General features: G+C 44.3%; 1 protein-coding gene across 1 annotated transcript in view; it reads right to left on the bottom strand.

Moving 5' to 3' along the window:
* The window catches only part of LOC148526729 (uncharacterized), a 156,311-nt gene that overhangs the window by 95,040 nt on the left and 33,405 nt on the right, over positions 1-27,866 (bottom strand). The window contains exons 6-7 of the mRNA XM_088470291.1: positions 24,770-24,831; positions 11,867-12,014 (exon numbers count right to left, since the gene is read on the bottom strand). Coding sequence (XP_088326417.1) covers positions 11,867-12,014; positions 24,770-24,831 — 210 coding nt within the window. The remainder of the gene's footprint in view (positions 1-11,866; positions 12,015-24,769; positions 24,832-27,866) is intronic.

Below are 27,866 nucleotides of genomic sequence, written 5' to 3'. Positions count from 1 at the left end.
CTGGGAGCTACAGAGATCATTCTACTTATAGCTGAAATATACTGAATTCTACTTATAACTAGAGATGAGCGGTTCTGTTTTGACTCGTTTTTTTTCACCAAATATGCGCTAGTTCGTATTATTTTGGATTTATCTTGTTGGCTATCCAGAACATGTGAGAGCCGGATAGCCAATATGATACCGTTTTTGAGATCCGAACATAATGGAGTAAAATCGAACCGCTCATCTCTACTTATAAGATACATAATTTTTTGCAGTATTTATGTTCTAAAACAGTAAAATATAAATAATTTAAAATAAATCCTGAGATAAAATAATCTAATGCAATACAATATTAAGATGCCTATACACAAGCAGATCCATTTGCATATACTCTGCGTTTAGTGTCCTGTGCCCCATTTTGCATTGTTGCTTTTATCAAAAAAGATAAAAGCATCAATGCAAAATCAGTTAAATTCAGCAAATGAATAGCAAGTGTGTAATGTGCAGAAAGATGTCTTCATTAAGTTTGTACCTTGCAGATGTATAGTATAACATAGAAACTTAGAATTGGGTTGGGTACAGGATGCTGCTACTCAGGATCCCGGCAGTCAGAACCCTGAAGCCAGCATACCGAGTGGGTTAGGATGCCGACAGCAGTAGGTAAGTATCCTAAACATACCCCTAAACCTATCCCTCCCCGCAGTTTAAACCTAAACCTAGCCCTCCCCTGCAGCCTAAACCTAACCCTCCCCCTGCAGCCTAACTTTAACCCTCCCCCTGTGCATCCTAACCCTAACCCTCTCCCTAGTGCCTAACTTTAACTTTTAACCCTCCCCTTAACCCCAATACTCACCATTGAGATGCCGGCGGTCAAGATGTTAGCGTCAGGATTTTGACTGGTACTGGGATTCCGGTGCCGGCATTCTAAACCTAACCCTCCCCTCGCAGCCTAAACCTAACCCTAGCCCCGCTGCCTAACCCTAACCCTCCCCCCACGCAGTCTAACCCTAACCATCTCCCTAGTGCCTAACTCTGGGCCTGATTTAGAGCCGCTCGCTTTTTGCGAGTGCTCGCTTTGAATCAGGGCGGGGATATTATTTTTTATTTTCGGCCTCCAGGCCGCTCGCTAAGCTGTGGGTGACCACCCACAGCTTTTGCATGCGGCCTGATGATGGTCGCGATTATCGCGACCATCGGGCTTGCGAGGAGACCCTGTGGTAGGGTCTCAGCTCTCGCAAGCATGAGTGGACTTCCTGCTCTAATAGAGCAGGAAGTCCACTACTGACATCACGAGTGATGTCAGCAGGGCCACCCACAAACGCCAGGCATTCTTAAGGGAATGCCTGCATTTGTGCAGCCCCCCCCGCCTACAAAACGGGGTGAGCTGTCAATCAACATCGACAGCCGCCCTGTCTTGTAGTGAGACCTGTTGCGACGGAGCTGTCGCCGCAGTACGGGTCTCGTGCATGTGCACGCTGGAGGTGGCGCATGCGCAGTCGTGGATCATCAGTGCGCTCGCGAGCGGGTCTGAATCAGGCCCTCTATCACCTAATCCTAACCGTCCCCCTAACCCCAATAATTACCATCGAGATACCCGCGATCGGGATGTTGGCGCCGGGATTTTGACTGATGTTGGGATTCCGGCACCGGCATGTGAACTACATCCCAAAGAATTTGATAGTAGATAAGAACCACTTGGCACATCTTGTCTGCCCCTTTTTTCATCTTAAAGTAACCTCAGCCCCATTTGATCCATAGATCTTTGTAAGGATTATCCTTATGTATATCCCAAGCATGTTTAAATTGCTCTACTGTATTTGCTTCTACCACCTTTGATGGGAGGCTATTCCACTTCTTCACTACCCTTTCTGTGAAGTAACTCTTCCTCAAATATCCTATGAACCTGCTTCCTTCCAGTTTCAGTTCATGTGCTCATGTTCTAATACTTCTCTTCCTCTGAAGAATGTTTCCCTCCTGTACCTTGTTAAAACCCTCTTTTCCTTGTCTTTTATGGACCTATTCATTATTTCAATTATCGGGGACCAGACGGCCACGGATTATTTACATAGTATCTTGCCCCGAGCGCTTGAGCAATTGTACATTGCTCTGGCACGGAGACAGCAGATCTAAAGATTAGCTGTCCACATGAATACTTTCACAGCTACTTTAGTAGCTACTTTACTCAGTAGTGCTAGTGTGCCTATGTGACTGGGGTTCATGCAGGCACACAAAGCCCCAGCGTCCAGCAGATGGAGCCGGGCAGTGGCGGAGGGATCCGAATGGATCCCTTTTTGCAACACAGGACACCTTTTTATAGGGAAGGAGCAGGGTGCGGGAACAAACACCATCTGAAGATGGCGAATGTACCTGCAGTCAAGCTCTGAAAATTTGGTATTTTCGGATCTTGATGAATTTAGGTCCCCCATACTAATGTATGGGCTCAGCGGGCTGAGCTGAAAAATAAGCAGGAGATATCTCCTGCGTTACCTTTATAATGAATGTCCCTGACACTAATTTTCTCTAGTTTACCTAGATCATCAGTCATTTGTTTTACCCCTCCTGTTGTGTCTACCATGTTGTATACCTTTGTATCATCTGCAAAAAAGACATACTTTCATTTTAATACCATCTGCAATGTCACCAATAATGATATTAAAAAGCACTGGTCCAAGTACAGATCACTGGGGTACTCCACTGGTAACATTTCCCTCATGTGAATACAACTCTCTGTTTCCTGTCCTGCTACCAAGATCTTATCCATTCAACCAGTTCCAAGCTGTCCAGTTTATTTAACAGTCTACAATGTGAGTCAGTGTCAAAGTTCCCCCTTGATCTATTACTTTAGTCACCCAGTCAAAAAAGTTAATAAGATTTGTTTGGCATGATCTCCCCCCAGTAAACCCATTCTGATTGGGATCCTGTAAATTGCTGGATTTGAGATATTCTACAACTCTTTGTTTTAAGAGGATTTCCATCAATTTCCCTACTACTGATGTAAAGCTCACTGGTTTATAGTTGCTTGCAGTGGCATCACAAGGGGGGTGCAGGCCGCTCCTGGGTGTCACCCGCCGAGGGGTGACACCAAGGAGCAAACTCCCCCTGACACTGGGCCTGATTCAGTAAGGAATGCACTTGCAAAGACGCACGCGATCGGTCAATTGTTGTGTTCTGCGCATGCGTATGCATAACAGTGCGCGAACTAGCAACTGCAATGGGAACTGTGTTTGCAGAGGCTGCGCAGACCCAGAGCAGAGTGATTGACAGGAAGTGCCGTTTGTGGGTGGTGACGGAGGGGTTGGGTGAACGCAGGAGTGCCAGTGCATTTGAACGCTGTTGCAGGGGCGTGCATAAATTATCCACTTACGTGGCCATAAGCAGCCATAGCATTGATTAGCGTGCGTGGATGTTAGCAATTTCTGAGTAAGGTCAGGGCTTGTGCAAGTGTGCATATGGGTCCGATGTTACTCAATGTTAACGATGGTTTTACTATGTTGCCCTAGTATATGGATGTGAGTAAGGGGAAGTGGGCGTCCTTATGTCAGGCTGCGTATGCAATGTGTATGCACACATTTAAATAGCTCCGCTGTTATTAGCAATGCAGTTGCGTGCGTAAAAGCAGAATAGCATTCCTTACTGAATAAGGCCCACTGTGAGGGAGCCAGCCGTCACTGCACACAGGGCAGTCCACACCTCCAGCACACCCCCTGCTCCCCAGTAATAAGCAAGGTGACGGGACCACACTCCTTCCCGCGTGGCCACTGCCATGTCCGCAAGGCCAAATCCTGGTTGCCTCTTCTTTGCTTCCACTTTTATGCAGTGGGACTACAGTACTATAGCTCTTTTCCAGTCCTCTATCTAGTGACTGATTGAATAATTCTGTTAATGGTGTTACCAGCACCCCCATAAGCACCTTTAATATCCTTGAATGTAACCTATCTGGCCCCATTGATTTATCCAATTTCAGTTTTGAGATTTCTGTCAGGATCTTCTCCTTTGTAAGTACTTGTATCTACCTCATTTTTCTGACTATACTCACAAGTTAACTGTAAACCCTTCCACTTCTATTTCAGTAATGAATACCGATTAAAAATACTTAAGATGTTCTGCTACTACCTTGTTTCCGTCAACAAGACTCTCACTCTCTGGGGCCTGAATTGGTATGATATGCCGGCTGTCGGGATGCCTCCTGTCAGATTACTGACAGCGGCATCCCGATGGTTGGTATCCCGACAGGGGTTGGGTAAGTATATACTTACCCCCCCCTAACCCTAACCATCCCTTCTGGTAGCCTAACCCTAAACCTCCCCATCCCGCACCCTAACCCTCCCCGTTAGTTCCTGAACCTAAGTCCCCCTCCTTCGTGCCTAATCCTAACCCTCCCCCCTTAGTGCCTAAACCTAACCCCTCCCAGTAATGCCTGACCCTAACCCTCCCCCCTAAGGGTGCCTAATCCTAACCTCCACCCAAAACCTAACGCGAACCCCACTAAGTGCCATAACCCTAACCCTCCCCCCCACCACGGCTAAGAGGCATCCATCCATCTGCTTTCCGGCGTCGGTAATAAGATAGGCGTCGGTATTTCGATGCCTATCTTAACTCCCTGATATCAGCGTCGACATTTAGACCAGCGGCCGCGAGGCCACCGGTCAGCTGACTACATCCCCTGGGGCCTAAACATCATCACGTAATGGCCCGTTACACACTGGGAAATGCTAGTTTCAGCATATTTAAGGTAACGGGCCATTCATCATTAGGGGTCCGATAGGACCAACTGACATTCACTCCGAAACAGCAAGCCCTGCACCAGAGCAATAATGAATTGCTCCGGTGATAAGTATCCCCTGCGGCGTCATGGAACCCCCATGGCAAGGTGAATACTTAATCATCGGGGGCCGTATAAACCCCTGAGTCTTTAGTCTTATTATTCCTCCATTTGTTTTTCTCCTTACACTTATGTACCTAAAAAAAGTTTTGCCACTTTTACCCACTAACTGTGCCATTTTCTCTTCAGCCTGTGCCTTTGCACATCTGATTACCTTCTTAGCCTCCTTTTGTCTAACAAGATTCACCTCTTTGTCTTCTTATTCTGAGCCTGCTTGTATTTCCTAAACACCATCTTTTTTGCTTCACAATACTTTGCTACTTTTTGTGTAACTCCCACCTCTCTTTTCAAGTTCCTCCACTCTGCCAAGGAATCACTTACACATTTTCTCATCTCCACAAAGTCAGCCTTTATAAAATCCAACAACTTTGTTTTTGTGTGGCATGAGACTCATTCCAAGATTTAGGCAACGCTGATATTTACAGAGATTGAGCGATTTTTAGCCATTGCGCATGGGTGAAAGCCGTACTGAGCATGAGCAGTTATTGGTTTGCTATTAAGCACACAGAGGATTCACTCACAAGTGAGTGACAGGTAGTCAGCATTTGGGGGAGGTAATGGACAGTGGATAGGCAAACGCAGGCGTATTTGACCATTCAAACGCTGATTCATGGGTGTGCATAAATTAGCCATTGCGATCTCCTTCACAGTATGAGAGCTCTCAGTGTGTCAGGAGAGCTGCAGTGTTTGAAACAGGTCATACTCGACTTAGAGGCTACGTGGATGTCCGATGTGCGTTCATGTTCCCGATATTCACGCTGTTGTACGTCATCGGAACGATATGGGAAGGCCGCAGTGGGAGTCCCTTTGCTCAGGTAAGCTTGGGAAGACATTAGCATATTATCACTAATGTGAATCGTTAGAGTTCACAGTTGCGATTACATTAGGGTAAATATCGGAATCAGCCCCTCTGTCTTTATACTAAACCATACTGCTTGGTGGTCACTCTATCCTAGGTTCTCACACACATATACTGTACATCAGATATTCTGTCTCCATTTGTAAGTATTAAGTCTAGTATTATTATATATTGTTCACTTAAAAACTCAATGAACATGCATTGTGACTAGGTTGGCCAAAGTTTTGCAAGCAACTATATTTGTGGCTGTATGTGTGGCTATTAAAAACTAACCATGCAACTGGATCTTGTGGGGCACAATTATTCTGTCTGGCAGACTTGTAGCTTGCATGGCCACCCTAACATTTCCAAATTACTAAAGAACTTGAGAATTTTAGGGTATGTATAGTATCCGGTAATGTCGGTGCCAGTGTCTGGGTTACCAGCAGAACTGTAACTAGGGTGGTGCAAAATGTGCCATGGCACAGGGCAGCGGAGGTCAGGGGGGGCTGTTCGGCAGCGCATTTCAATCTTCTGTTTATAATCATTCTCATGTGTAGCTTGATCCTCGGCATCGCCTGGCTGCCCCTACCTCCTCTGTGGCTGACTCCCCCTACATGTGCCCATCTCCCAAGCACCTTCAGTCACACTACCTTTATTTAATGCACACATTTTAAAATATTGTCATACCTGGGACTCGAACCATTTTCAGGCACATGCCTTATGTCCCTATTTTGAAAAATGTGTATGGGGAGGGGGGGGGGGACGGAGCTCTTTTGATCTATTTTTAGCAGTGTCTTCTGCACTGAGGGACCCCCCTATTTCTAGATTTCTAGTGCTCCTGTATTCTGCAGCTTCCTTGTGCTTGATTAGTGTTTTCCAGTCCTTGGCTTGTCCCTGGCATCAATTTCATCTCCTGATTTGGCACTGCACTCTGTAGACCTTATTCTGAGGCACAAGCTATATGGATGTTGGATGCAGTGGAGAGCTTTTCTCTACTGTGCATGTGTCTATGTCACAACGCGCATATATGTCCTACTTGTGTTCAGAGTCGCAGTAGTGATTTCAGACACATGCATGCAGAAGTGTATTAAAAATGTATTGGGCGTTTATTGTCGGTGACTGAAGCGTGATATATTTATGGGCAATCAAATAGGGCAGATGTCTATTGCCTGTACAGTACATTTATCATCTGTTCCAGGTATGTTACATTCAGATTATTATTATTATTACTAATATCCTTAATGGATATATAGTACAACACAATACACGGGATTGCATACCCAAGTAAAAATGCTACAGTATGTGTATTATTCAATATCAATGTAAATATCCTTTCTTTTAATGCATTTACAAAATGTTTTAAATATGCATGAAATGCAATAAATAAAATATATTTTATCTTTCTAAGGGGTCTATTCATTATGATAAATATATCCCCTGTGATAATTAAGAATTGAACTCGCCGTGAGTTCAATCCAAGTATCGGAGGCATTCATCATGCCTCCCAGACTTAATTATCACTTCTGAAAAGCTGCTCTATTGGAGGTCTATTGATCATCATTTAATTTCTACAAAAGCAGGTGAAAATTAACATTTTCACCTACTTTTGTAGAAATTAAGTTGTGGGGCCATTCATCATAAAGGTAACGGAGGAGATATCACAGATATCGCCTGCTTACCTTTCACTTCCGATGTGGCCTGCTGTCCCCATACACTGGTATGTCTACCCAAATTCATCAAGCACCAAAAATACAATATAGGGAGCATTCTCCATCTTCAGACTCCTATAGGAAGGAGTCTCGGGTTTGCGAAGAGAGATCCTTTCGGATCCCTCCACCCCTCTCCGGCTCCCTCTGCTGGACACTTTGTGCACTGTTGAGTAATTCGGGAGACAGCTGATTTTAGGATCAGCTATCTCCATGCCAGAGCAATGTAGGAATGTAATAATGTTAATTAGCGGGGTACGCATGGACCCTGATAATTAACATAATGAATAGACCCCTTGCAGAGACAGCTTTTCGAAAATAAGGCACTTTTCTCCTACTGCTTGGAATCTTCGCAGCCTGTCTTGAAACTGCGCATGCGCAGCTTCAAGAAAGGGTACGAAGAAGCTGTAAAGTGAAGCAGCAGGAAAAAAGAGAAGACTACAGTATGGAGACTGTGGGAGTGTGCAGCCAGAGTCTATTCAGAGGTATCCGACTTATATGCTGATATGATTTTGTTTTTAACACGTATGAAGGGTTATGGACTATAAGTGGAGGGTTATGGGCTATACTCAGGCATTTGTATAAATTGGAATAAGTCTGTTGTTTTCCCCTCTTTGCCCTACTACTTTCCAGCCTTCTGCAGATGTTCTCCCTCTCAGGTGGTGTACACAATTTAAATAACTTGGTATACACGTATCCCATTCCGATTTTATACCTTTGAATCTTGCGTCCCAAATTGCCTATTTAAAGACTAAGACCCAAATTTGGAGGAAGCTTCCTCTTTAATTTACTGGTCATCTTAATCTTAAGAAGCTGATAACTCAGTCAAATGTTTTGTATATACTACAAAATTCTCCTGTGTATATTCCCTTATACCAATTTACGATAATTTCCAACTTCCAACATTACCTCTTTTGTTTGGGGGAATAAGAGACCAGGTATAGCCTACAAGACTCATTGTCAGCCTCGTGGAGAGGGTGGTCTGACCTTGCTAGATTTGCACCTTTATTATCTTACTGTTAACACAGTTAAAAGAGTGGGTCATTCCTATGGATCAGGAAGACCTCTCTTTGGCTTTCCTGGAGAAGGTAGGTTTGCATTTTACCCCTTTACAGTTTTTGCTGGCTCGGGCTTCTCTTACTCATTGCCCACCTTTGTTGCAACAGGCTCATTGAGTCTGACTAGCTGCGGAAGAAGTTTTGGGAGATCCTGTAATTGATTTGTGTTCTCCAATTTGGAATAATTTAGCATTTCCAGAGATCTGTAGGCTTAAGGATGGTGCATTGTGGCGGTCGTATGGAGTGGCTGCTATCGGTCAATTGTTTCAAGATAAAGTTGCATATTTGTCCTCTACTTATGATCTTCTTTTATAGGTATATTCAGCTCTGGCATGCTCTCTGTCCACAGTGGAGGAAACAGTTTCTGCCCTCTCTAAAGCTCCAGTTCGATTATTAGTCCGTACTCTTCCTGGACGGAGATTTATTTCTCTAGTATTCTTCTCTTTTGTCATCTACTAGTGCAGAGGGATTGTGCAATTATATATTCTGTACAGGATCCATTGGACTCTGAGTAAGCTTTATGTGTTTGGACGGACTCTTGCCCTAAATGTGATACCTCCTCTGCTGATTACTGGCATCTTCTTTGGTCATGTTCTCATGTGACTACCTTTTGGTTTAGGGTGGTTACTTGTGTATAGACTACGGATATCCAGATTCTTTTCTAACCCCACGTATTTGCCTCTTTGGACTTGACCTGGAGAAAACTCTTACTGCCCCCTTTATGATTATACGTGAATAATCTTTTAACATTGGCCCGGGTATGTATTGCCCAAACACGGATGGCTCCTGATCACCCTTCTTTTCCTTCTTGGGTGGCTTTAGTCAATACCAATGTTTCATACTGTATGAACATTTTATGTACCAGAAGCGAAAATGTCCACTAAAATTTGATGAAGTCTGGTACCTATGGCAGGATCTCCCCTTATGCTCTTGCCGCCCCTTCTCATGATTCTGTTTCATTTTCTTTGTCTCTGTGACTTTGCCAGTCCACAGTCTTATTCTGTATTATCTTTGATGTTGTTTGATAGGCAGCAGTTAACAGTTATTTCTGCTCACACCTCCGTAGGGAGAAAGCGGGTTGATCATAGGTCTCTTATTCAGTAGCTATGGGCACTTTACCTGCAGTTTCTTGAATCAGCCCCCAAGTATTGTTAAGGACAGGAAGTTAGGCATGTAATAGAATGCCTGCGTCTTCCAAGCAGGTTTGCACCAATAGCTGTAAATTTAAAAAGTATCATTATTTTACATTTTGTGGGAGTGTCAGTTGATTGACCCATTTTGGGCGGCGGTCATAGCCTTGGCATCAGAAATTCTAGGTTTCTCTGTCCTAACGGGTCCAGATTTCTGGTTACTATCGGACTCAGACATTCCCATTTCTCAGTATAAAAAATCTTTGCTGAGGCATATGAACAATGCGGCTAGAGCAGTACTTCCACTTAGACGGCGTTCCCACCTCCCACCCACTTTGTGGGACTGGTGCCAAAAACTAGATTTTTATACATATGGATGACATTTTTCACTCTGCCCCGGAAAAGCAGTCTGATGTTACTGCCAGGTGGTTTAGTTGGTTAGAATTCAAACTTTCTTCATCATATAAGGATATAGGACCTCATTCAGAGGAGGTCGCAAGAAGTTGAAGTGCGGCCTCCTGGTCGTTAGTTAAGCTGTGGGTTACCACCCGCAGCTTAACGACTGAGTAGGTTGATGGTCGCGTTGGTGATCACCATCGCGACCATCAGGGCTTACGACCAGGGTTGGGTCTGGGCACTCGTAAGCCCCAGGGAGCTTTCTGCTCTGATGGAGCAGGAAGTTCCCCACTGACATCACTGATGATGACAGTGCGGCCGCCTACAAAACGGTAAGCGTTCGCAAAGGAACGCCTCCGTTTTGGAAACCACCCCCCTGGCCCGCCTACCAAACGGGGACAGCTTTCAGTCAACATCGACAGCCGCCCCTTTGGTAACGAGCTCCGGAGCAACAGAGTTTCTCTGTCGCTCCGGGGCTTGCGCACGCACAGTGCGGCCGCTGCGCGTGCGCTGGCCAAACCATCGAGTCGGTTACGAGCGCATCGGCGCTCGCGACCGACTCTGAATGAGGTCCATAATCCCTCAGATTCCGGGCTTAAGGCCCTCATTCAGAGCCACTCGCTAGCGGCAGTACGCTCGTTCCGAGCGATGTTCGCACATCTGCGCATGCGTACGGATCGTTATACGCATGCGCGAACCAGTCAGTGCGGCCGAAATTCATGTGCTCGCAATATAGCGAATGCCTGCTATTTTGAGTGACAGAATGAGGCGTATGTGGGTGGTAACAGGGGAAGGTGCTTGAAAATGGGGAGTGGAGATCCGAACGCAGGCGTGCTTAAAGGTCAAAACGGGCGTTTTATGGGTGTGCATAATTAATACAGCAACGTCATTGACCACGTCACTGGGTTATTTTATAGCCAGAACTGCTCGCAAGATTGTGGTAGCAAAAACCAACCACAAGAATAGCGAGCAGTTCATACGCTGGTCGATGTACTCGATTAATCTAATAAATAGCGGACATGACGTATGGTGCGTGCGGCCAGGGGGCGTTTTTAACAAATAAACGAGCGTATGTTTTGCTCGCTCATTCAGACTTAGAGGTGTGAACAGACTGCAATTTGCGAACTGATCATTTGAATAGCCACCCCTTGTTTTTGAACGAACGACCGCAAATAGCGAACGGCTCTGAATCAGGCCCTAAGTCTTCTTTTCATATAAAGTTAATAGATCTGTGATGTTATGTGTTATGCTGTACTGCCCCATATTGGATTTATTAACGGGATACAACCTGTTTATACCCCTGATTTGCTTTGTTTGTCCTTCCTACCACCTTAAAATTCCCTTCCCCATTTTCCTTTGTCTCCCCCCAACCAAGTTTTCATTTTTGTTTTCTGTGTTTCTAATTTGTTGATTAATTTGTTCTGGAAAATGATTGCTACAGTTTTCATAGTGGGTGTAATTATTCCTATGTATAAGTATATATGCTGGAAATGCAATTGTTTTACTATGAACATTTAAATAAAGAATTTATAAAAAAAAAAATTTAAAAGTATTAAACCGCTTGTATATGTAGTTGTTACTATTGTATAAGCATTGTAACTTGCATTTTAGGTTTTGTAGTCATTTGAGTAAGTGGGATCTTTAAATGGCTAACAGCTGTAAAAAAAATAAAGCCAAATGCAAAGGGGTTTGAAGATTACAATTTGTCATCACTAAGACCATCCTGATGTTTGCCATGTCTTGGTACATGCCTGCAACATATAGTAATTAAATCTAAGCAATTTTCAGAGCACAATTAATGTAATACTTTGCTTTAAAAAAATTGCAAGTTAAATTAATTGATAGAGAATTAGAGTGGAAAATGTACTTACATAAGCTGTCATCATTTGCAATATATCTGAATCTTTGGCATACTTGAGTTACTTTTGCAAGGTCCCCATGGGACAGTTGTGCAAAAATGTAAATCCACAGCTCATCTGGGAGAAGAAGCCACATAGAGCCATGTTCATCATCAGAAATCTGCCCAGAAAATACAAATAGAGTTTATGAGATATAGGGATCTAAGGGCCTCATTCAGCTTGGATCACAGGTCTGCGTTCGCACGCAAACGGTCGATGTTTGCGATCTGCGCATGCGTATGCACCGCAGTGCGTGAACCGGCCTCTACGATCGGGATTGCGATTGCTGTGACTGCGCAGACCCATCGCAGAGTGATTGACAGGAAGTGCCGTTTGTGGGTGGTGACGGAGGGGTGGTCGGGGAAACGCAGGCGTGCCAGTGCGTTGGAAGGCCGTTACAGGGGTGTGCATAATTAAGCCCCAGCGATGGCATACGCAGCCAGAGGACTAGAAGGCGACAGGAAGCTTCGCAGGTTGTGAGTCATGTCAAGCTCAACCACAACTCTGCGTATGGGTCCGATGTTACTCGATGTTAATGATGTTTCTGCTGACTTATGATGTATGTAATGGGAAGTGGGCGGCTTGGTATAGTGCCGCAGTGTGATTGCATTCATATGAATAAATTTGCAACGTGTGGGTGCATGCGATTGCAGACTTGTGATCCAAGCTGAATGATGCCTTATGTACTAAGCCTAGGAAAGAGATAAAGTGGATTGAGATAACGTACCAACCAATCAGCTCCTAAATGTCACTTTACAGGCTGTGTTTGAAAAATGACAGTTAGGATCTGATTGGTTGGTACTTTATTTTCATCCACTTTATCGTTCTCCAAGACTTAGTAAATAGACCTCTTTGACATTATCAAAAAGGCATACATTGTCTATATAAGTTGAAGGTATAATAGTTGTAATATAGTCAGTTTTATTACATTGGATAATTTTTGTTGGATATTTTACAAACTTAAACACCAATCTCTCTTTGGAGAGCTACTGTCTGACTACACCTATCACTACAGTAACAGACAACAATCTGGATCACAGGCCAACCCAAGACTGAAAGCAGAAGGAATACTTCTAGTAGCATTAATAAACAGGACCTCCTCTCTAGTTTAGATGTTTTCTACACCAAGATCTCTCCATCCTTCCATATAAATCTCAGGAAAACAACAGCATGTTTGTCAGACCAAATTGCAGCACTGGGCAACCAAGAGCAGTTTGTGGTGTCTGACCTGAGGCACAGAGCCTTATAGGAACTGAATTTTTATCAGGGATCACCACAGGGAGTGATGAATAGGTGCTTTATAAGATAAGGGGGACCCATGTGAAGTCTACATGCCAGCACCTGTAATACCCCAATATTTGCGGTATTACAGCTCTGTGATAGGCCAGCTGGAAGTCTGGGGGCTGTTGGGAGAGGAGGAGCAGCAGTTGGCCAGTGGCAGTTAGTATGAGGTAGCAGCCAGAGAGGGTGGAGCTGCACCACTGGGAGGGAGAACAGGACACCTCACAGGATCCACTGCCCTGCAGAGACAGACCGGCCATGGCATCAGCTGATATCTGAGGTGCTGAACTGTACCAAGGATGTGAGCACAGAGAGATAATAACCCTGTGTGAAGTGAAACAAGAGGAGGTGTCTGACAGCTTGAGAGGGACAGAACCCTTTGCATCGTGGATCAGGTATGCGCCTAATATACAGCACATTACACCGGCCCACTTTCACCTCGCCCTTATATCAGGGATCATTAGCAGAGAGTCACACAGGCATTAGAGACAACATAAATGACCTGTATGAGAGCACAGCCTTCATCCCTAGTTAAGGAGTAAAAAGGACACCTTATAGCAACGCTCCATTACTTTAATGAATTAGAAATGTAAGGAACATATCTGATCCTGGCTGGCTGTGACCAAAATATAGTCAATGAGTCTGAGAAGTTGCATAAACCCTATGGAGTTAAGCATGGAAATCTCATGCACGCTGAGGGCCTGATTCTGAGCCGGGCGCTCTTTAAGAACGCTCGCTCTGAATCAGGGCGTTTTTTTTTTTGTTGTTGTTGCGGCCTCCTGGCCACTCGCTAAGCTGTGGGTGACCACCCACAGCTTTTGCGAGCGGCCAGGTGATGGTCGCGATGGTCGCGACCATCGGGGCTTGCGACGAGACCCTTCTGGTAGGGTCTCGTCCGTCGCAAGCCCCAGAGAGCTTCCTGCTCTCCATTGACATCACTGGTGATGTCAGTGGTGCCTCCCACAAACGGCAAGTGATCCTTCGGGAACGCCTCCGTTTGTGTAGCCACCCCTCCCCACCTACAAAATGGGGCGAGCTGTCGATCAACATTGACAGCTGCCCCGTTTGTAGTGAGCCCCAAAGCGAGAGAATTTCTCTCTCGATCCGGGGCTTGCGTATGCGCGCAGCGTGCACTGTGCGTGCGCAGTACCCCACCATCGACCCGCTCGCGAGCGCATAGCATGAATCAGGCCCCAAGCTCATAATCTGAATTGAACTTTACAGACATTCAGCAGAACTGTGCAGATTATACTGTAGTATAAATAATATATTCCTAGCTGGATGGGGGTTAATGTGTTTAATGATGTTATGTAATAGAGTATTAAGGGGGGGTATCCACTACCAGATCTGAAAACGACTGCACGATTACGACATTGTAATCGCGCAGTCGTTTGTCAGTTGTGTAATGAGCCTGCACTAAACGAGCAGACGTTCAGTGCAGGCTCATCAATCATCTGGAAACATGCTGAACCTGACGTTATCGTCAGGTTGAACAGCATGTTGGAGAGATCATAGATGTCTAAACGACCAGCGGGCACACGCATCGCTGGTCGTTTTAGACATTTTTGCAAACGATTTGCAAAAACAATCGTTATAGTTCAATCGTTCAAAACAATCGCTAAGTGGATACCCCCATTAGACAATGATATAACACAAAACAGTTTATGGTTATAGATAACTTGTTATTATGGAATTTTGAAAATGTATTACAATGTGTGTGACACGAACTAATCTTTTCTTTCCGGAAAGTTCCTGTAGCCAGAGGAGACGTCTGTTCCTGACAAATAAAGTGAAACTGTTTGTAGCTATTGAGTTCATAACCTAATGTCTAGCAGGGGAACTTGCCTCTCTGAAACGCTGGGGTACATAAGGAAGGTAGCAGGAGGAAATTTGGTTTACTCATCACCTCATACTAACAGACCTGTTAAGCCACTAGTTATAGTGGGCAGTGGGTTTGAGTCACCACACATCCCCATGCACAAAAAAAAGATTCTGGCACTGTGTCAGAGTATATCGTGACTGTGTATATCTCCAGGAAATGGTGCTTTCCTGTAATTTCTGCTTGAGTGGTGGAAGGGTAAGTATAGTCAATGGGTGCTGGGCAAGCAGTGTGGGTGTTCCTTCATTCAGAGGCCATTGTGCACTGCACACCCTGCTCCCTTTACAGATCTGCTCCTGGAGGCTTCTCATAAAGAATTCAAAGGTTGCATCTCCTACACTAGTCTTTTTAGGACGCTGTTGATGATCATGAGGGTGGTAAGGATCATCCCAAATTAGGTTTCAAGAACAGGGGTGCCAGGGGGGGGGTACTAATTACCTGGGCCCGGACTTTCTGGAGGGGCCGATGGTGTTCCGGGTTAGTCGGCGGCCCCCACCCTCCTGTCAGCAGCCCAGCACACTGATCACGCACTCCCTTCCTGAATATGTGCTGTGCTGAGGGGCTCACAGTGCACCTCTACCCGCCGCGTGACCATGCCTCCCGGAATTAGGTCACGCCTCCTTCCCCGGTGCCCGGGCTGGCGATATCGTTCATCCACACACCAAAGATATTGTGAACGACCAAGGACCAACAATTGTTCTCCCATATGGAAAATGAACTACAGTATATTGTCCAGGTTAGCCTGCATGCATGGACGATGGACGATATCGTTATCGTCAAGTGGGAGCGCGTATCGTTGGTTGTTCATTGCATACACACAGAACGATATGAACGATATATAGTTGAACGATATCGTTATCATTCATATTGTTCAAAGATATCATCTCGTGTGTATGCACCTTAAGGCAAGTAACATTACCCGCTCAAAGCATTAAAGTCATAAGACGACCTGTATCCGAGAACAGGTGGTTGGCACTTGGGGTATCTCTTGACAATATGTGGGTTTCAAAGGGGTAATATGTGGCTTACAATATAGTTTGCTTGGGATTATTTTACCACCAATGCTTTATATGGTTCACTGAACCGGAGTAATAGACAACTATCTGATCTCATATTTTTTTAGTTACAGTATGTTCTGCTTGTGGTTATGAAGTACCATGATTACTATTCTTATAATGTATGATTAAGATTAGCAAAGATTTGAACAAGATCTTCCCAAGAACTCTGAAAGATAATAACCCAAACGTCATCTGCGAACAGGACTAAAATTAGCTTTGATCTAAGAAAACTATACAAAACAAATGATCACACCAACCGGTATCAGACCCAAGGTGTTTCCTGCATTCAACTTAGCAACAGAAAACCTGAAGGCTGAGTGGAAATCCACACTGATTAAATGCTGACAAGATTTGATGTCAATCCTTATAAAACACCATCATCTTACATTGGACTAATGCAAAAAGAAGATTGAAGTTCTTGATAAAAACCTAAGATCTGGGAACAAGATGCCAACTTTTAGAAATCTTTTGAAAAGCAAAGATTAATGGTGCGTACACACGGTACGATAAAAATGAACGATATGAACAATAACGATATCGTTCATCATTTTATCATTCATATCGTTAATTTTTAAGTACCAACCAACTTACCCACGACCAATAATGCGCGTTCCCGCATGGACAATAACGATATTGTCCATCGGCCATGCATGCAGGCCAACCTGGACGATATCGTTATCTCTCCATAGGAGTCCGCGATCGTTGATCGTGGGTCGTTGGTGGTTTTTGGGTTTGTGGATGAACAATATCATTCATCCAGCACACCGGGATTTTTAAAGGGAGATCGTTCAGATATCGTTAACGCTGACGATCGTCCCATGTGTACGCACCCTTAGAAGTATATAAACATTTTCACATTTGTAAAAAATAAGTGCCAGGGCCATTCATCAAGTTCCAAAAAAGCATTTTTTTCAGAACTTGATGGTGTTACTAAACGCCATTCTGAGATGGCATTCAGCCCCCGGTAACCTTCACAAGCTGCTATTTATAGTAGCCTGTGAGGATTTACATGGCAGCCACAATAGAGAGATCTATTCAGATCCCTCCCTGCTGTGTCTGCACTGCCGAGTCCGGGTGCTCAGCTCCGGGGCACTGCAGACATGTGGCCAGGGCTCACAGAAAGAAGACAGGTGAGCCAGGCTACGGAGATGCGGCGGTGGGAAGAAGAGGTATCGTACACCCACGGGGAAGGGGGGGGGGGGTCGGACACCCGCGCTTGGACAGGATTGTACACCCATGCAGGGGGGGCATGGACAGTAAAGTCAGTGAAAATGGACCAGTTGCAGGAGAAAAGTTTATCACTTCTGAAAAACGGCTTCGTAGAAACAACGGTTTTTCAGGAGTGATAGTATAGGGGAGGAGGCATGATGATGCCTCCCAAACTGTGTTTGAACTCGCAGTAAGTTCAAAACATAATTATCACATGTGATAATTATGTTGTCAAGAATAGGCCCCTTAGTTGGGTCAAAATAGATATATTTTATATTTTATTTTTAAATTGAGCAGATCAGCGGTTAGAACTAATAGCTGAAGACTTCAAGACCATTATACATCTTCTGATGCTGAGTCATCAGGAGAAGAGGAATTTTTGGATGCTACCTGGCTCAACTAGCACAATCCTAAGAGGAGGTACTTACACTAATCTGTTATTTTATGGTTGACAAAAGAGGGGAAGCAGAAGATGCCGACAATCAAAAAGAAAATGAGGAAGGTCGCAAGAAGAGGACAAGAGCCACAAAAATGGGACTCCTCATCAACATCCTACTACTACATAGAAACCAACAAAGAGAGGTGACATCAGCTATAAATCTCTGAATTGTCAATCTGTGAGATAACGTTTATCTTTCTTACCTACAACCACATTTAAAAATTTTACTTGGGAAAAGGATCTCTGTATTTGTGGGCAAAAAATTACTGCTGACCAAATTCTTTGCCAATAAAATTACATCCTCTCTGAAACCGAATCAGGTGGCAGTAAGACACAACGCGCTGCCTTGAGAGAACATAAATCTCTCAGGGAGCTATTCATCATCGGAGACCATATGGCCCCCGATGATAAAGTAATTATCTTGCTGTGAGGGATATTTAAGTATCCAACTCGCAGCGGGGGAACTTTGCACTGGAGCAATTCATCATTGCTCTGGTTCGGGGACAGCTGCTCTGAAAAGCAGCTATCCCCTTGGTTAGTATCGCAGCTACAGAAGTAGCTGCGTTACCTCCTCCCCAGCAGCACGGTTATGCATGCGTGACCTCGGGTCACGCATGCGCAAAGCCACCATGGAGGTAGTGAGAATGTGGCAGAGGGATCCACTCGGATTCGTCTTCACATCCCTGGAATTCCTTCCCATAGGAAGGATCTGGGATCCAAGAACTAGCTCCATCTGAAGATGGCGCTTGTTCTCACAAGCAAACGCCTAAAACTTTCAGTATTTGGAGTTGGCTGAATATCAGATGGTCCATTTGGGACCCCTGATGATGAATGGCCCGGTAATTAAAATATGCGGAAACTAGCATTTCCGCATGGTTACCGGGCCATTTATTGATGATGAACTGGCCCCTCAGGTTGATAGAAGACAACCTAGCTTAGCAAGAGGAAAAAGCATTGCAAGTACTGAAAGAGTTAAGACCGGAATCAGACACTCAAACTCAGGCTTATACCTAATCCTCATAGATCAATGTGCACAAAGATTTCTTACCACAACATGATATCTGTCCCAAAGTGAAGGCTTTCTTAGACATGGCTTCAAGGGACTTTGATAACATACACCAGAAGAGTAAAACTAGAACTCCCCTGGTGACAACCTAAATTGTAAAGACAGAAATTCCCTAAGAAAAATCAAACACCAGTAGGATGTTTTGATCAACCCATCAAACAAGCAAGGCAACAGTATTCTTCCTTGACTTTGAAAATATTTAAAGCTCTGAATATCACACTGTCATCAGATTTGTACTAGGGGTGAGCGGGTTCGGATTTCTGAAATCCGAACCCCACCGAGCCCCCCCGATCCGAGGCCGATCTGAGTCAGGCTCGACTTTTCCCGCCTGACTCGAATCTGAAATCGAGGCAAAACGTCATCATCCCGCCTTCCGGGTCTCGCGGGTTTTGGATTCTACATAAGGTACCCGCGTCAGCGCCATTTTCTCACTCGGCTGTGGACAGTGAAGAGGGTGGGTGGGAGTTAGGGCTGGCTGGGCTGTGTAGTGTAGTGTAATGTAGTGCAGTGTAGTGTTGTGCTGTGCTGCGCTGTGCTGCTGTTGTCCATAGGGGCTGTGTCCAATCCTCCAAAGTCCATAGGGGCTGGCTGTGTTGTGCTGTGCTGCTGTAGTCCATAGGGGCTGTGTCCACTCCTCCAAAGTCCATAAGGGCTGGCTGTGTTGTGCTGTGCTGCTGTTGTCCATAGGGGCTGTGTCCACTCCTCCAAAGTCCAAAGGGGTTGGCTGTGTTGTGCTGTGCTGCTGTTTTCCATGGGGGCTGTGTCCACTCCTCCAAAGTCCATAGGGGCTGGCTGGGCTGTGTTGTGCAGTCAGTTGTCCATAGGGGCCACTCCAAAGTCCTGTGCAGTGTCCCAGTCCTAAAGGGGTGCTGTAGTGTTGTCCAGGGGGTGCTCTGTCCATCAGGGGTGCTACCCCCAAGTGCAAAAAAATATATATTTTTTCTGTGTTAGTGAATTGTGTGCGCAGTAGCCGCACGTGCATCAACAAAGTAGCGCCAAGCGTGCGCCTGTGTCATAAGTAAAGGGCCGGCTGGCTCGTCCGTTAAAGGGTGCTGTATCCCCCAAAGTGCACTCCAAATAATATTTTTTTTTTTCTGTGTTTGTGAATTGTGTGCACAGTAGCCGCACGTGCATCAACAAAGTAGCGCCAAGCGTGCACCTGTGTCATAAGTAAAGGGCCGGCTGGCAGGTCCGTTAAAGGGTGCTTTATCCCCCAAAGTGCACTCCAAATAATATATATTTTTTTCTGTGTTTGTGAATTGTGTGCGCAGTAGCCGCACGTGCATCAACAAAGTAGCGCCAAGCGTGCGCCTGTGTCATAAGTAAAGGGCCGGCTGGCTCGTCCGTTAAAGGGTGCTGTATCCCCCAAAGTGCACTCCGAATAATATATTTTTTTTTTCTGTGTTTGTGAATTGTGTGCACAGTAGCCGCAGGTGCATCAACAAAGTAGAGCCAAGCGTGCGCCTGTGTCATAAGTAAAGGGCCAGCTGGCTTGACCGTTAAAGGGTGCTGTAACCCCCAAAGTGCACTCCAAACAAAATAAAAAATTATTTTCTGTGTTTGTGAATTGTGTGCACTGTGGCCGCACGGTTATCAACAAAGTAGAGCCAAGCGTGCGCCTGTATCATACATAAAGGGCCGGCTGGCTTGACCATTAAAGGGTGCTGTAACCCCCAAAGTGCACTCCAAACAAAATAAAAAATAATTTTCTGTGTTTGCGAATTGTGTGCACTGTGGCTGCACATGCATCAACAAAGGAGCAGCACCAAGCGTGCGCCTGTGTCCCATAAGTCTGTTAAAGGGTGGTGCAACCCCCAAAGTGCACTCCACAAAAAAGAAACAATTTTTTTTTTCTGTGTTTGTGTGTGAAATGTATGCGCAGTAGCCCCACATGCATCAACACAGCAGCAGCGCCAAGCGTGCGCCTGTGTCATAAGTCAAGGACCGGTTTGGACATCTGGTCCAGACTGAAGGACGTGCCAACAATTTCTGACATGTCTACTGTCACTGCATATGACAGAATGGTGGAGGAATTATTTTCTGTGTTTGTGAATTGTGTGCACTGTGGCTGCACGTGCATCAACAAAGGAGCAGCGCCAAGCGTGCGCCTGTGTCATAAGTAATGGGCCGGCTGGCTTGTCCGTTAAAGGGTGTTGTAATCCCCAAAGTGCACTCCAAACAAAAAATTTTCTGTCTTTGTGAAATGTGTGGGCTGTAGCCGCACCAGTATCCTCAAAGCAGCAGCGACAAGCATGCGTCTGTCTTTTAAAGGGTGGTGTAACCCCCAAAGTGCGCTCCAACCAAAATAAAATAATCTTCTGTTTTTCTGTGTTTGTGTGTGAAATGTATGTGCAGTAACCGCACCTGCATCCTCAAAGCAGCAGCGACAAGATTGCATCTTTCTGTTAAAGGGTGGTGTAACCCCCAAAGTGCGCTCCAACCAAAATAAAATAATCTTATTTTCTGTGTTTGTGTGTGAAATGTATGCGCAGTAGCCGCACCTGCATCCTCAAAGCAGCAGCGACAAGCGTGCGTCTGTCTGTTAAAGGGTGGTGTAACCCTCAAAGTGCGCTCCACAAAAAATAAAAAATACATCTTTTTTTTGCTGTCTTTGTGAATTGTGTGGGCTGTAGCCACACCTGCATCCTCAAAGCAGCAGCGACAAGTGTGCGTCTGTCTGTTAAAGGATTACATCCGTGACAGCATCCAAGTAGGCATGTCAGACAGGCAGGAAAAAGAGGCAATTTTTAGGCCCCTGTACAAACTGGCTCTATTTTACCTGCGTTGCCCCCCCTCCAGTGTGTACTACGAAAGAGTGTTTAGTGCAGCCGGGAACCTTGTCAGCGAAAGGCGTAGGAGGTTGCTTCCACAAAATGTGGAGAAGATGATGTTCATAAAAATGAATTACCAACTCTTCCAGGGAGACCAGCCTCCAGAACGTACAGAGGGACCTGTGGTGGTGGATTCCATCGGGGACGAATTAATACTCTGTGAAGATGAGGAAGTACACAACACTGAAGGGGGTGAGGAATCGGTGAATGAGGAGGATGAAGACGACATCTTGCCTCCGTAGAGCCAGTTTGTGCAGGGACAGATTAATTGCCAGCTTGTTTTGTGGGGGCCCAAATGAACCAATCATTTCAGCCACAGTCGTGTGGCAGACCCTGGTGCTGAAATGATTGGTTTGTTAAAGTGTGCATGTCCTGTTTATACAACATAAGGGTGGGTGGGAGGGCCCAAGGACAATTACATCTTGCACCTCTTTTTTTTCTTTGCATTATGTACTGTTTGGGGCCTAGTTTTTCAAACTGCCATCCTGTCTGCCACTGCAGTGTCACTCCTAGATGGGCCACGTGTTTGTGCCGCCCACTCGTGTCGCTTAGCATAGTCATTCAGCTACCTCGGTGCAACCTTTTGGACATAAAAACACTATTGTGAGGTGTGAGGTGTTCAGAATAGGCTGGAAATGAGTGAAAATTAAGGTTATTGAGGTTAATAATAGCATAGGAGCAGAAAAACCAACACATTCTGTGATTTTATCTGTTTTTATGCTTTTTTTCAAAAAAATACAGATCCAAAACACAAAGCGCAGAACCCAAAACACGGAAGGGTGGTTTTGGCAAAACCAATCCAGATCCAAAACACGAAGAAAGATCCAGATTCAAAACCAAAACACAAAACACGAAAAGTGGCCAGTGCACACCCCTAATTTGTACCCAAAGAAAGACACAGGAACAAATTGTCTGTTACATCAGACTAGCTCACAATTCCTGGCCAAGGTACAAAACATGCTTATGGGGGAATTCCTGAGACTCAGGGAGAGCTGCTCAGATGATGCAGGTTATTTTTCTGTATAGAATAGGGTGAACTTAAGGATACTATACAGAAACACTGGCTCATTCGGCTAGTGGTTGAAAACCTTTCAGAAAAAGTGAACAAAAGTGTGTGAATGAGCTTGCGCTGATCAACGAACTTGCTTGATCAGATAGTTTAAAGCCACTTTGTGAATAACCGTGCTAGAGTAGCCAGAATCATGGACTCCTTTCCCTGTGGCTTGTGTAAGGCCTTCTCCTATATGGTTGAAACTGACAAAGTAAGGGACAGATATGGCCATGACATAAAGGTAGAAAAATGTAAGCAACTACAAAACAGTAGGTGTAGTATATTGCATTACTTGCAGCTGTAATATCAAATATGTTGGGATGATGATCAGGATTTTCAAACCAAGAATACTGGAAGTCCGAACTTTCAGCAATGCAGTATCTGCCTTATCCAAAATAAAGAAATTAATCACAATGGCACATAATTATAACCGTAATGATACTTTCAAGGATGTGAAAGTTTTTGGTTTAGAAAGTATCATCCTGGGGATCAGCAGGAGTGATCTTATGAAAGAACTTTTCAAATGGAGAATTAAATAGTCTGTTTGTTTAGTATTCACTAAAACCTAATAAGAATTCCTTAAAAAAACACAATCAAGGAATATCTTCAGATCATTCCGACTCACATCACAAATATGTGACCGACGGCACCCCGACCTCTGGTATGCTGACTACATCCCCTAATTTCAATCCATACACTAAATGGGTGCATACAGAATTAACTACCCAACTACCACTATTTCTACACTACAGTATAACTAGAAAGACCCCACATGCATAATTAATTCATGGATGACTTTTTGACACATAACTATTCATTACACAAACCTGTGCTTCAATTATATGTTTATATAATAACTGTTGTTATATTTTTAAATTATACATGCCTGAAATATAGACCCAGGAAATATTACTCAACAATCTATTCTAATATTGACCTTTTACCTATGACTAGTGTATTCAATTGTTATGATTAATATGATCTCTCCGACGCCCAATAAAGCCAGCCTTTGCAGGAGTTATCTCAAACTAAATTTTAACTTAAGTCTGATTTTTTTTTCCTCCATGAGCTTAAATATTTTGTGGCTGATGCTGATTAGATGCAAACTAAACATAATTTACGCTCAAATAAGCTACACATAAATATTATAGAATGGCTTAAAAATGCCTAAGAAATATTCTGTCAAAAAGGCTCAGACTGAGACAGGGGAACTGCTGAGTTGGATGTACGCCATTTGCCATAAGGTGGGTAAAACAATTAGCCTGATGTCTGTGCTGAGAAAGAGCACAATTTTAGAAAGACCTGGAACTTTGCCCTTCCAGTAAGAACTGGAACAAAATATTACATAATAAACAATATATTTCTAGAAGCATTAGATAAATTAATAGAAAAAAAAAAGACTTTATTATTCAAAGTATTTTTTTTTTGTTTTAAATTTTATTACATTTTTTTTTAGCTTTAAATATAATTTTGTATTTTTTATTTTGAATTTTTATGGTTTCCAGAATCTGCACTTGGAAGCCTGAGACCAGGGTCCAGGTTCAATGCACATTTTTAGACCTGCTCAGAAGGAATCTCAAGTGACAGACAATGCGGTAAGTTTACAGCTTACTACTGCTGGTCAATATTATCGAGAGCTGTAGCTCATGACACCCAGCGTCAGCTCAGTCAGTATTATCAGCTGTCCCAGCAATTATTTTTTTTAAATAAAAATATTTTTTCAACGCCTCAGTCAGCATCGATAAAAAATAGGACTTCTGGGGGCTATTTTCTAAATATACCTCATAGTATTCCTATTTTATTAGCAGCTAACTAACAATAGTGTTCAATAAGTAAAAGCCCACCATCCCGATCAATTAAGCCCGAACCAAAAATAATGAGATCATGGTTAATGGGAAACTTCCGGGATAATAACAAAGTGTTTAGTCTGACCCTAAGCAATCTTTGCTAAGGTAATGAACATCTACCCAATCACCTGTTTACCCAACATCAGTGAGCTGTGATGCCTTTTACATTGCTACCTTTGACTCATTTACTGTTTGTTTTATGTCTATTAATTTACCCATTGAAGGTTGTTGGATGGTCCATCCAAATGGTTTTGGCAAAGATGTTCACTGACTGCCCCTGGAAAAGGAATTATGATAAATATTAGTCAAGAGGACTTACAATTGTATACTGTTTTTACATCATAAACATGTTTTTAGCCTAGGTCTAGGAGGTATTTCGTGTCAGATGAAACAGGTGCCTGTCTGAAATGCAAACGGGATGATGCTACTCTTTACCACTGTTTTTCAGAATGCAGGAAAATAGATAGTTTTAGAATAATTTTTGGTATTTATAAATGTGGTCACCAGGTTGAATCTTCTTAAGGACACCAATGTTGTAGTGCAGTTTTTATAAATGGGTTCCTGGGATCCCCGCTCAATCTGGTCTTAAGCTGTTTTAATTTATATTTGTCACTGATGACAGCTAAAAAGGTGATTCTACATAGATGGATGGAACGCTTTTTCCCACCTCTTCTCACTGTGATTAAGCAACACCTCCTAGACACCTTATATTTTCAGAGGCTTTCTACATTGAAGGGGTGGAAAAGTTTTGTGGCAAATGCAGCTGGCCAAAATAGAAAGTAAAGTGATCGTGGTTGCAATCACTTTACTTGTACTAATCGCAGGGACAGGTTCCTATCGCAGCCCTTGTCCCGGCGACTGTGTAATAATACATTTAGATGAGTATGTATTCCTTATTGCCATGAACTGGGAATCCTTATTTTGGGGGGCTGGCATAATTTAGTAAATATGCCCCTAAGATTTACACTGGACCTCATTGTTGTTTTATTCTCTAACTTGTTCTGGATAACTATGCACTCTCCTCCACTTCTCTCACCCTCAACTGCCACCATCACATTAGCTTTCACCCACATCACCTAAGTGTTATATGACTGCAGTGATATCTGGAGGTTTTCTAGATGGAGCTCCTGTTGTGCAATGACACATGTAATACACACATAATGCAGAGGGGAAGGAGTTACAGTACATTGTCCATCTTAATGCTGTTGAAAGTCAATATGTCGACATCATTAGATCAATGGGACAGTGCTGACAGTGTTGTAATGTTATTTAAAGCATTGTGATGGTATTGGAATCATAGCATTAAATATGATGCTTGACGATCATGTTTACATTTATAATGCTGAAATCATTACAATGCTTTAAAAAACATTACCACAGTGTCAGCAATCTCCCATCGATCTAATGCTGTCAAGATTTACAGTAAGTACAGTATCCCATGCAATGCAATAAACATGCAAACCAGAACACATATTATTCATATTAATTATCTTCTAAGACACACTAGTAGAGTCACCAATATATGTTGTATTGCATACTGCAGTAGGAGTACAATAAACTTTGTGTACATGATTTGTGAAAAAAACAATCATAAATTGTCTGTCAGTCAGTTTGCTCTTAGATACAAGGCAAAGTATAATGATCATGTATTATAGAACATAATACATGATCATGCTAATGGATGTATTAATTTCAAGGTCATTTCCAAGAAACATCAGCGTGATTTGGGAGGTGCTGGTGTTTGCGCTGAGAAATATTAAAACTAGGCAAGACTAGGGTTGGATTTGGACTCCAGGCCTAGAGTTGCAGAGCTAGAGAGGCAGCAGGCTGAACTATGTTTTATCAGCTTACATACAACAACAATGACCATTATAAGTTACTGGTACAATAATATAATTTCTTACACATTACTCTAATATATGTGACATACAGTATGGGGGAGATTGGGGTATGAATATGAGGTGATAGTTGTGGAAAAGGTGGGCAAGCAAAAATAAAGTTAGTCTAAAACATTCAATCCAGGCGTGGGCAACAAATGTTTAAAATCTCTAGAATCTAAGCAAAGTGGGATTTAATTTGCTTAATTCATACTTGCCAACTCTCCCTGATTGTCATGGAAACTCCCTGAAATAGTGGTAATCTCCCTGACTTCCTGAAGACTCTAGGGGGTAAATTTACTAATATTCCAGTTTGGTCAAGATTGCAATCTTGGGTGAGTTTAGGCAGTGGCATAACTTCATCCGAGGTGCCCGGAGGCAAGATAAATGTTGGTGCCCACCCCCCAAATTAAAATGTACCACCCCCCAGGACCTATGCCCCAGCTGCCGCCCCCCTATGCAGTTCCCTCAGTAGTGGTCCCCCTGTGCAGTGCCCTCTGTAGAGGTCCCCCAATGCAGTGCCACCTATGTAGTGCCACCAAGTAATGGTCCCCCTATGCAGTACCTCCAGTAGTGGTCCCCCTTTGCAGTGCCCCAGTAGAAAACTCCCTGTAGTGCCCCCAGTAGTAAGCCCCCTGTAGAAAGCCCCCAGTAATGCTTCCTGTAGTAAGCCCTCGTAATACACCCTGTAGTAAGCCCCCAGTAATTCCCCCTGTAGTAAGCCCCCTGTAGTAAGCCCCCAGTAATGTCCCCTGTAGTAAGCCCCCAGTAATGTCCCCTGTAGTAAGCCCCCTGTAGAAAGCCTGTAGTAAGCCCCTGTAGTAAGCCCCCTGTATTGCCCCCTGTAGTAAGCCCCCTGTAATGCCCCCTGTAGTAAGCCCCCGTAATGCCCCCTGTAGTGAGCCCCCAGTAATGCCCCCTGCAGTGAGCCCCCAGTAATGGCCCCTGTAGTGAGCCCCCAACAATGCCCTCTGCAGTGAGCCACCAACAATGCCCCCTGTAGTGAGCCACCAATAATGCCCCCTGTAGTGAGCCCCCCCCCCCCGCGAGCACACACACATACAAACAAAACAAAAAAAAACAATACTTACCTGAAACCCCGCTCCAGCGCTACTGCCTTCCGTCCACAGCGCACGCTCCTCGGAACTATGGGAGTGACGTCATGACGCATTGCGGGACCCGGAAGCGGAGCTCACTGAGCTCTGTTCCCCCGGCTACCGCCGGGGGGGAAAGAAGGAGCCGGGCGCCCGCTGGTAACACACTCAGCGGGCACCTGGCAAATATGGGGTGCGACCGTATTGACGGCGCTGGAGGTGGAGTGCCGATCAGCGGCAGTCCATCTCCATAGCAGTGCCCGGAACGGCACGGGGGACAATGGAGCCAGGTGCCCCCTTAAGGGCTGGAGCCCGGCGGCAAATGACTCCATTGTCTCCGG

The sequence above is a fragment of the Taudactylus pleione genome, unplaced genomic scaffold (genome assembly GCF_031769625.1).
Source record: "Taudactylus pleione unplaced genomic scaffold, aTauple2 ptg000095l, whole genome shotgun sequence".
Lineage (NCBI taxonomy): Eukaryota > Metazoa > Chordata > Amphibia > Anura > Myobatrachidae > Taudactylus > Taudactylus pleione.
The sequence above is the reverse complement of the archived record's forward strand: the minus strand, read 5'-3'. Positions and strand labels throughout refer to the sequence as shown.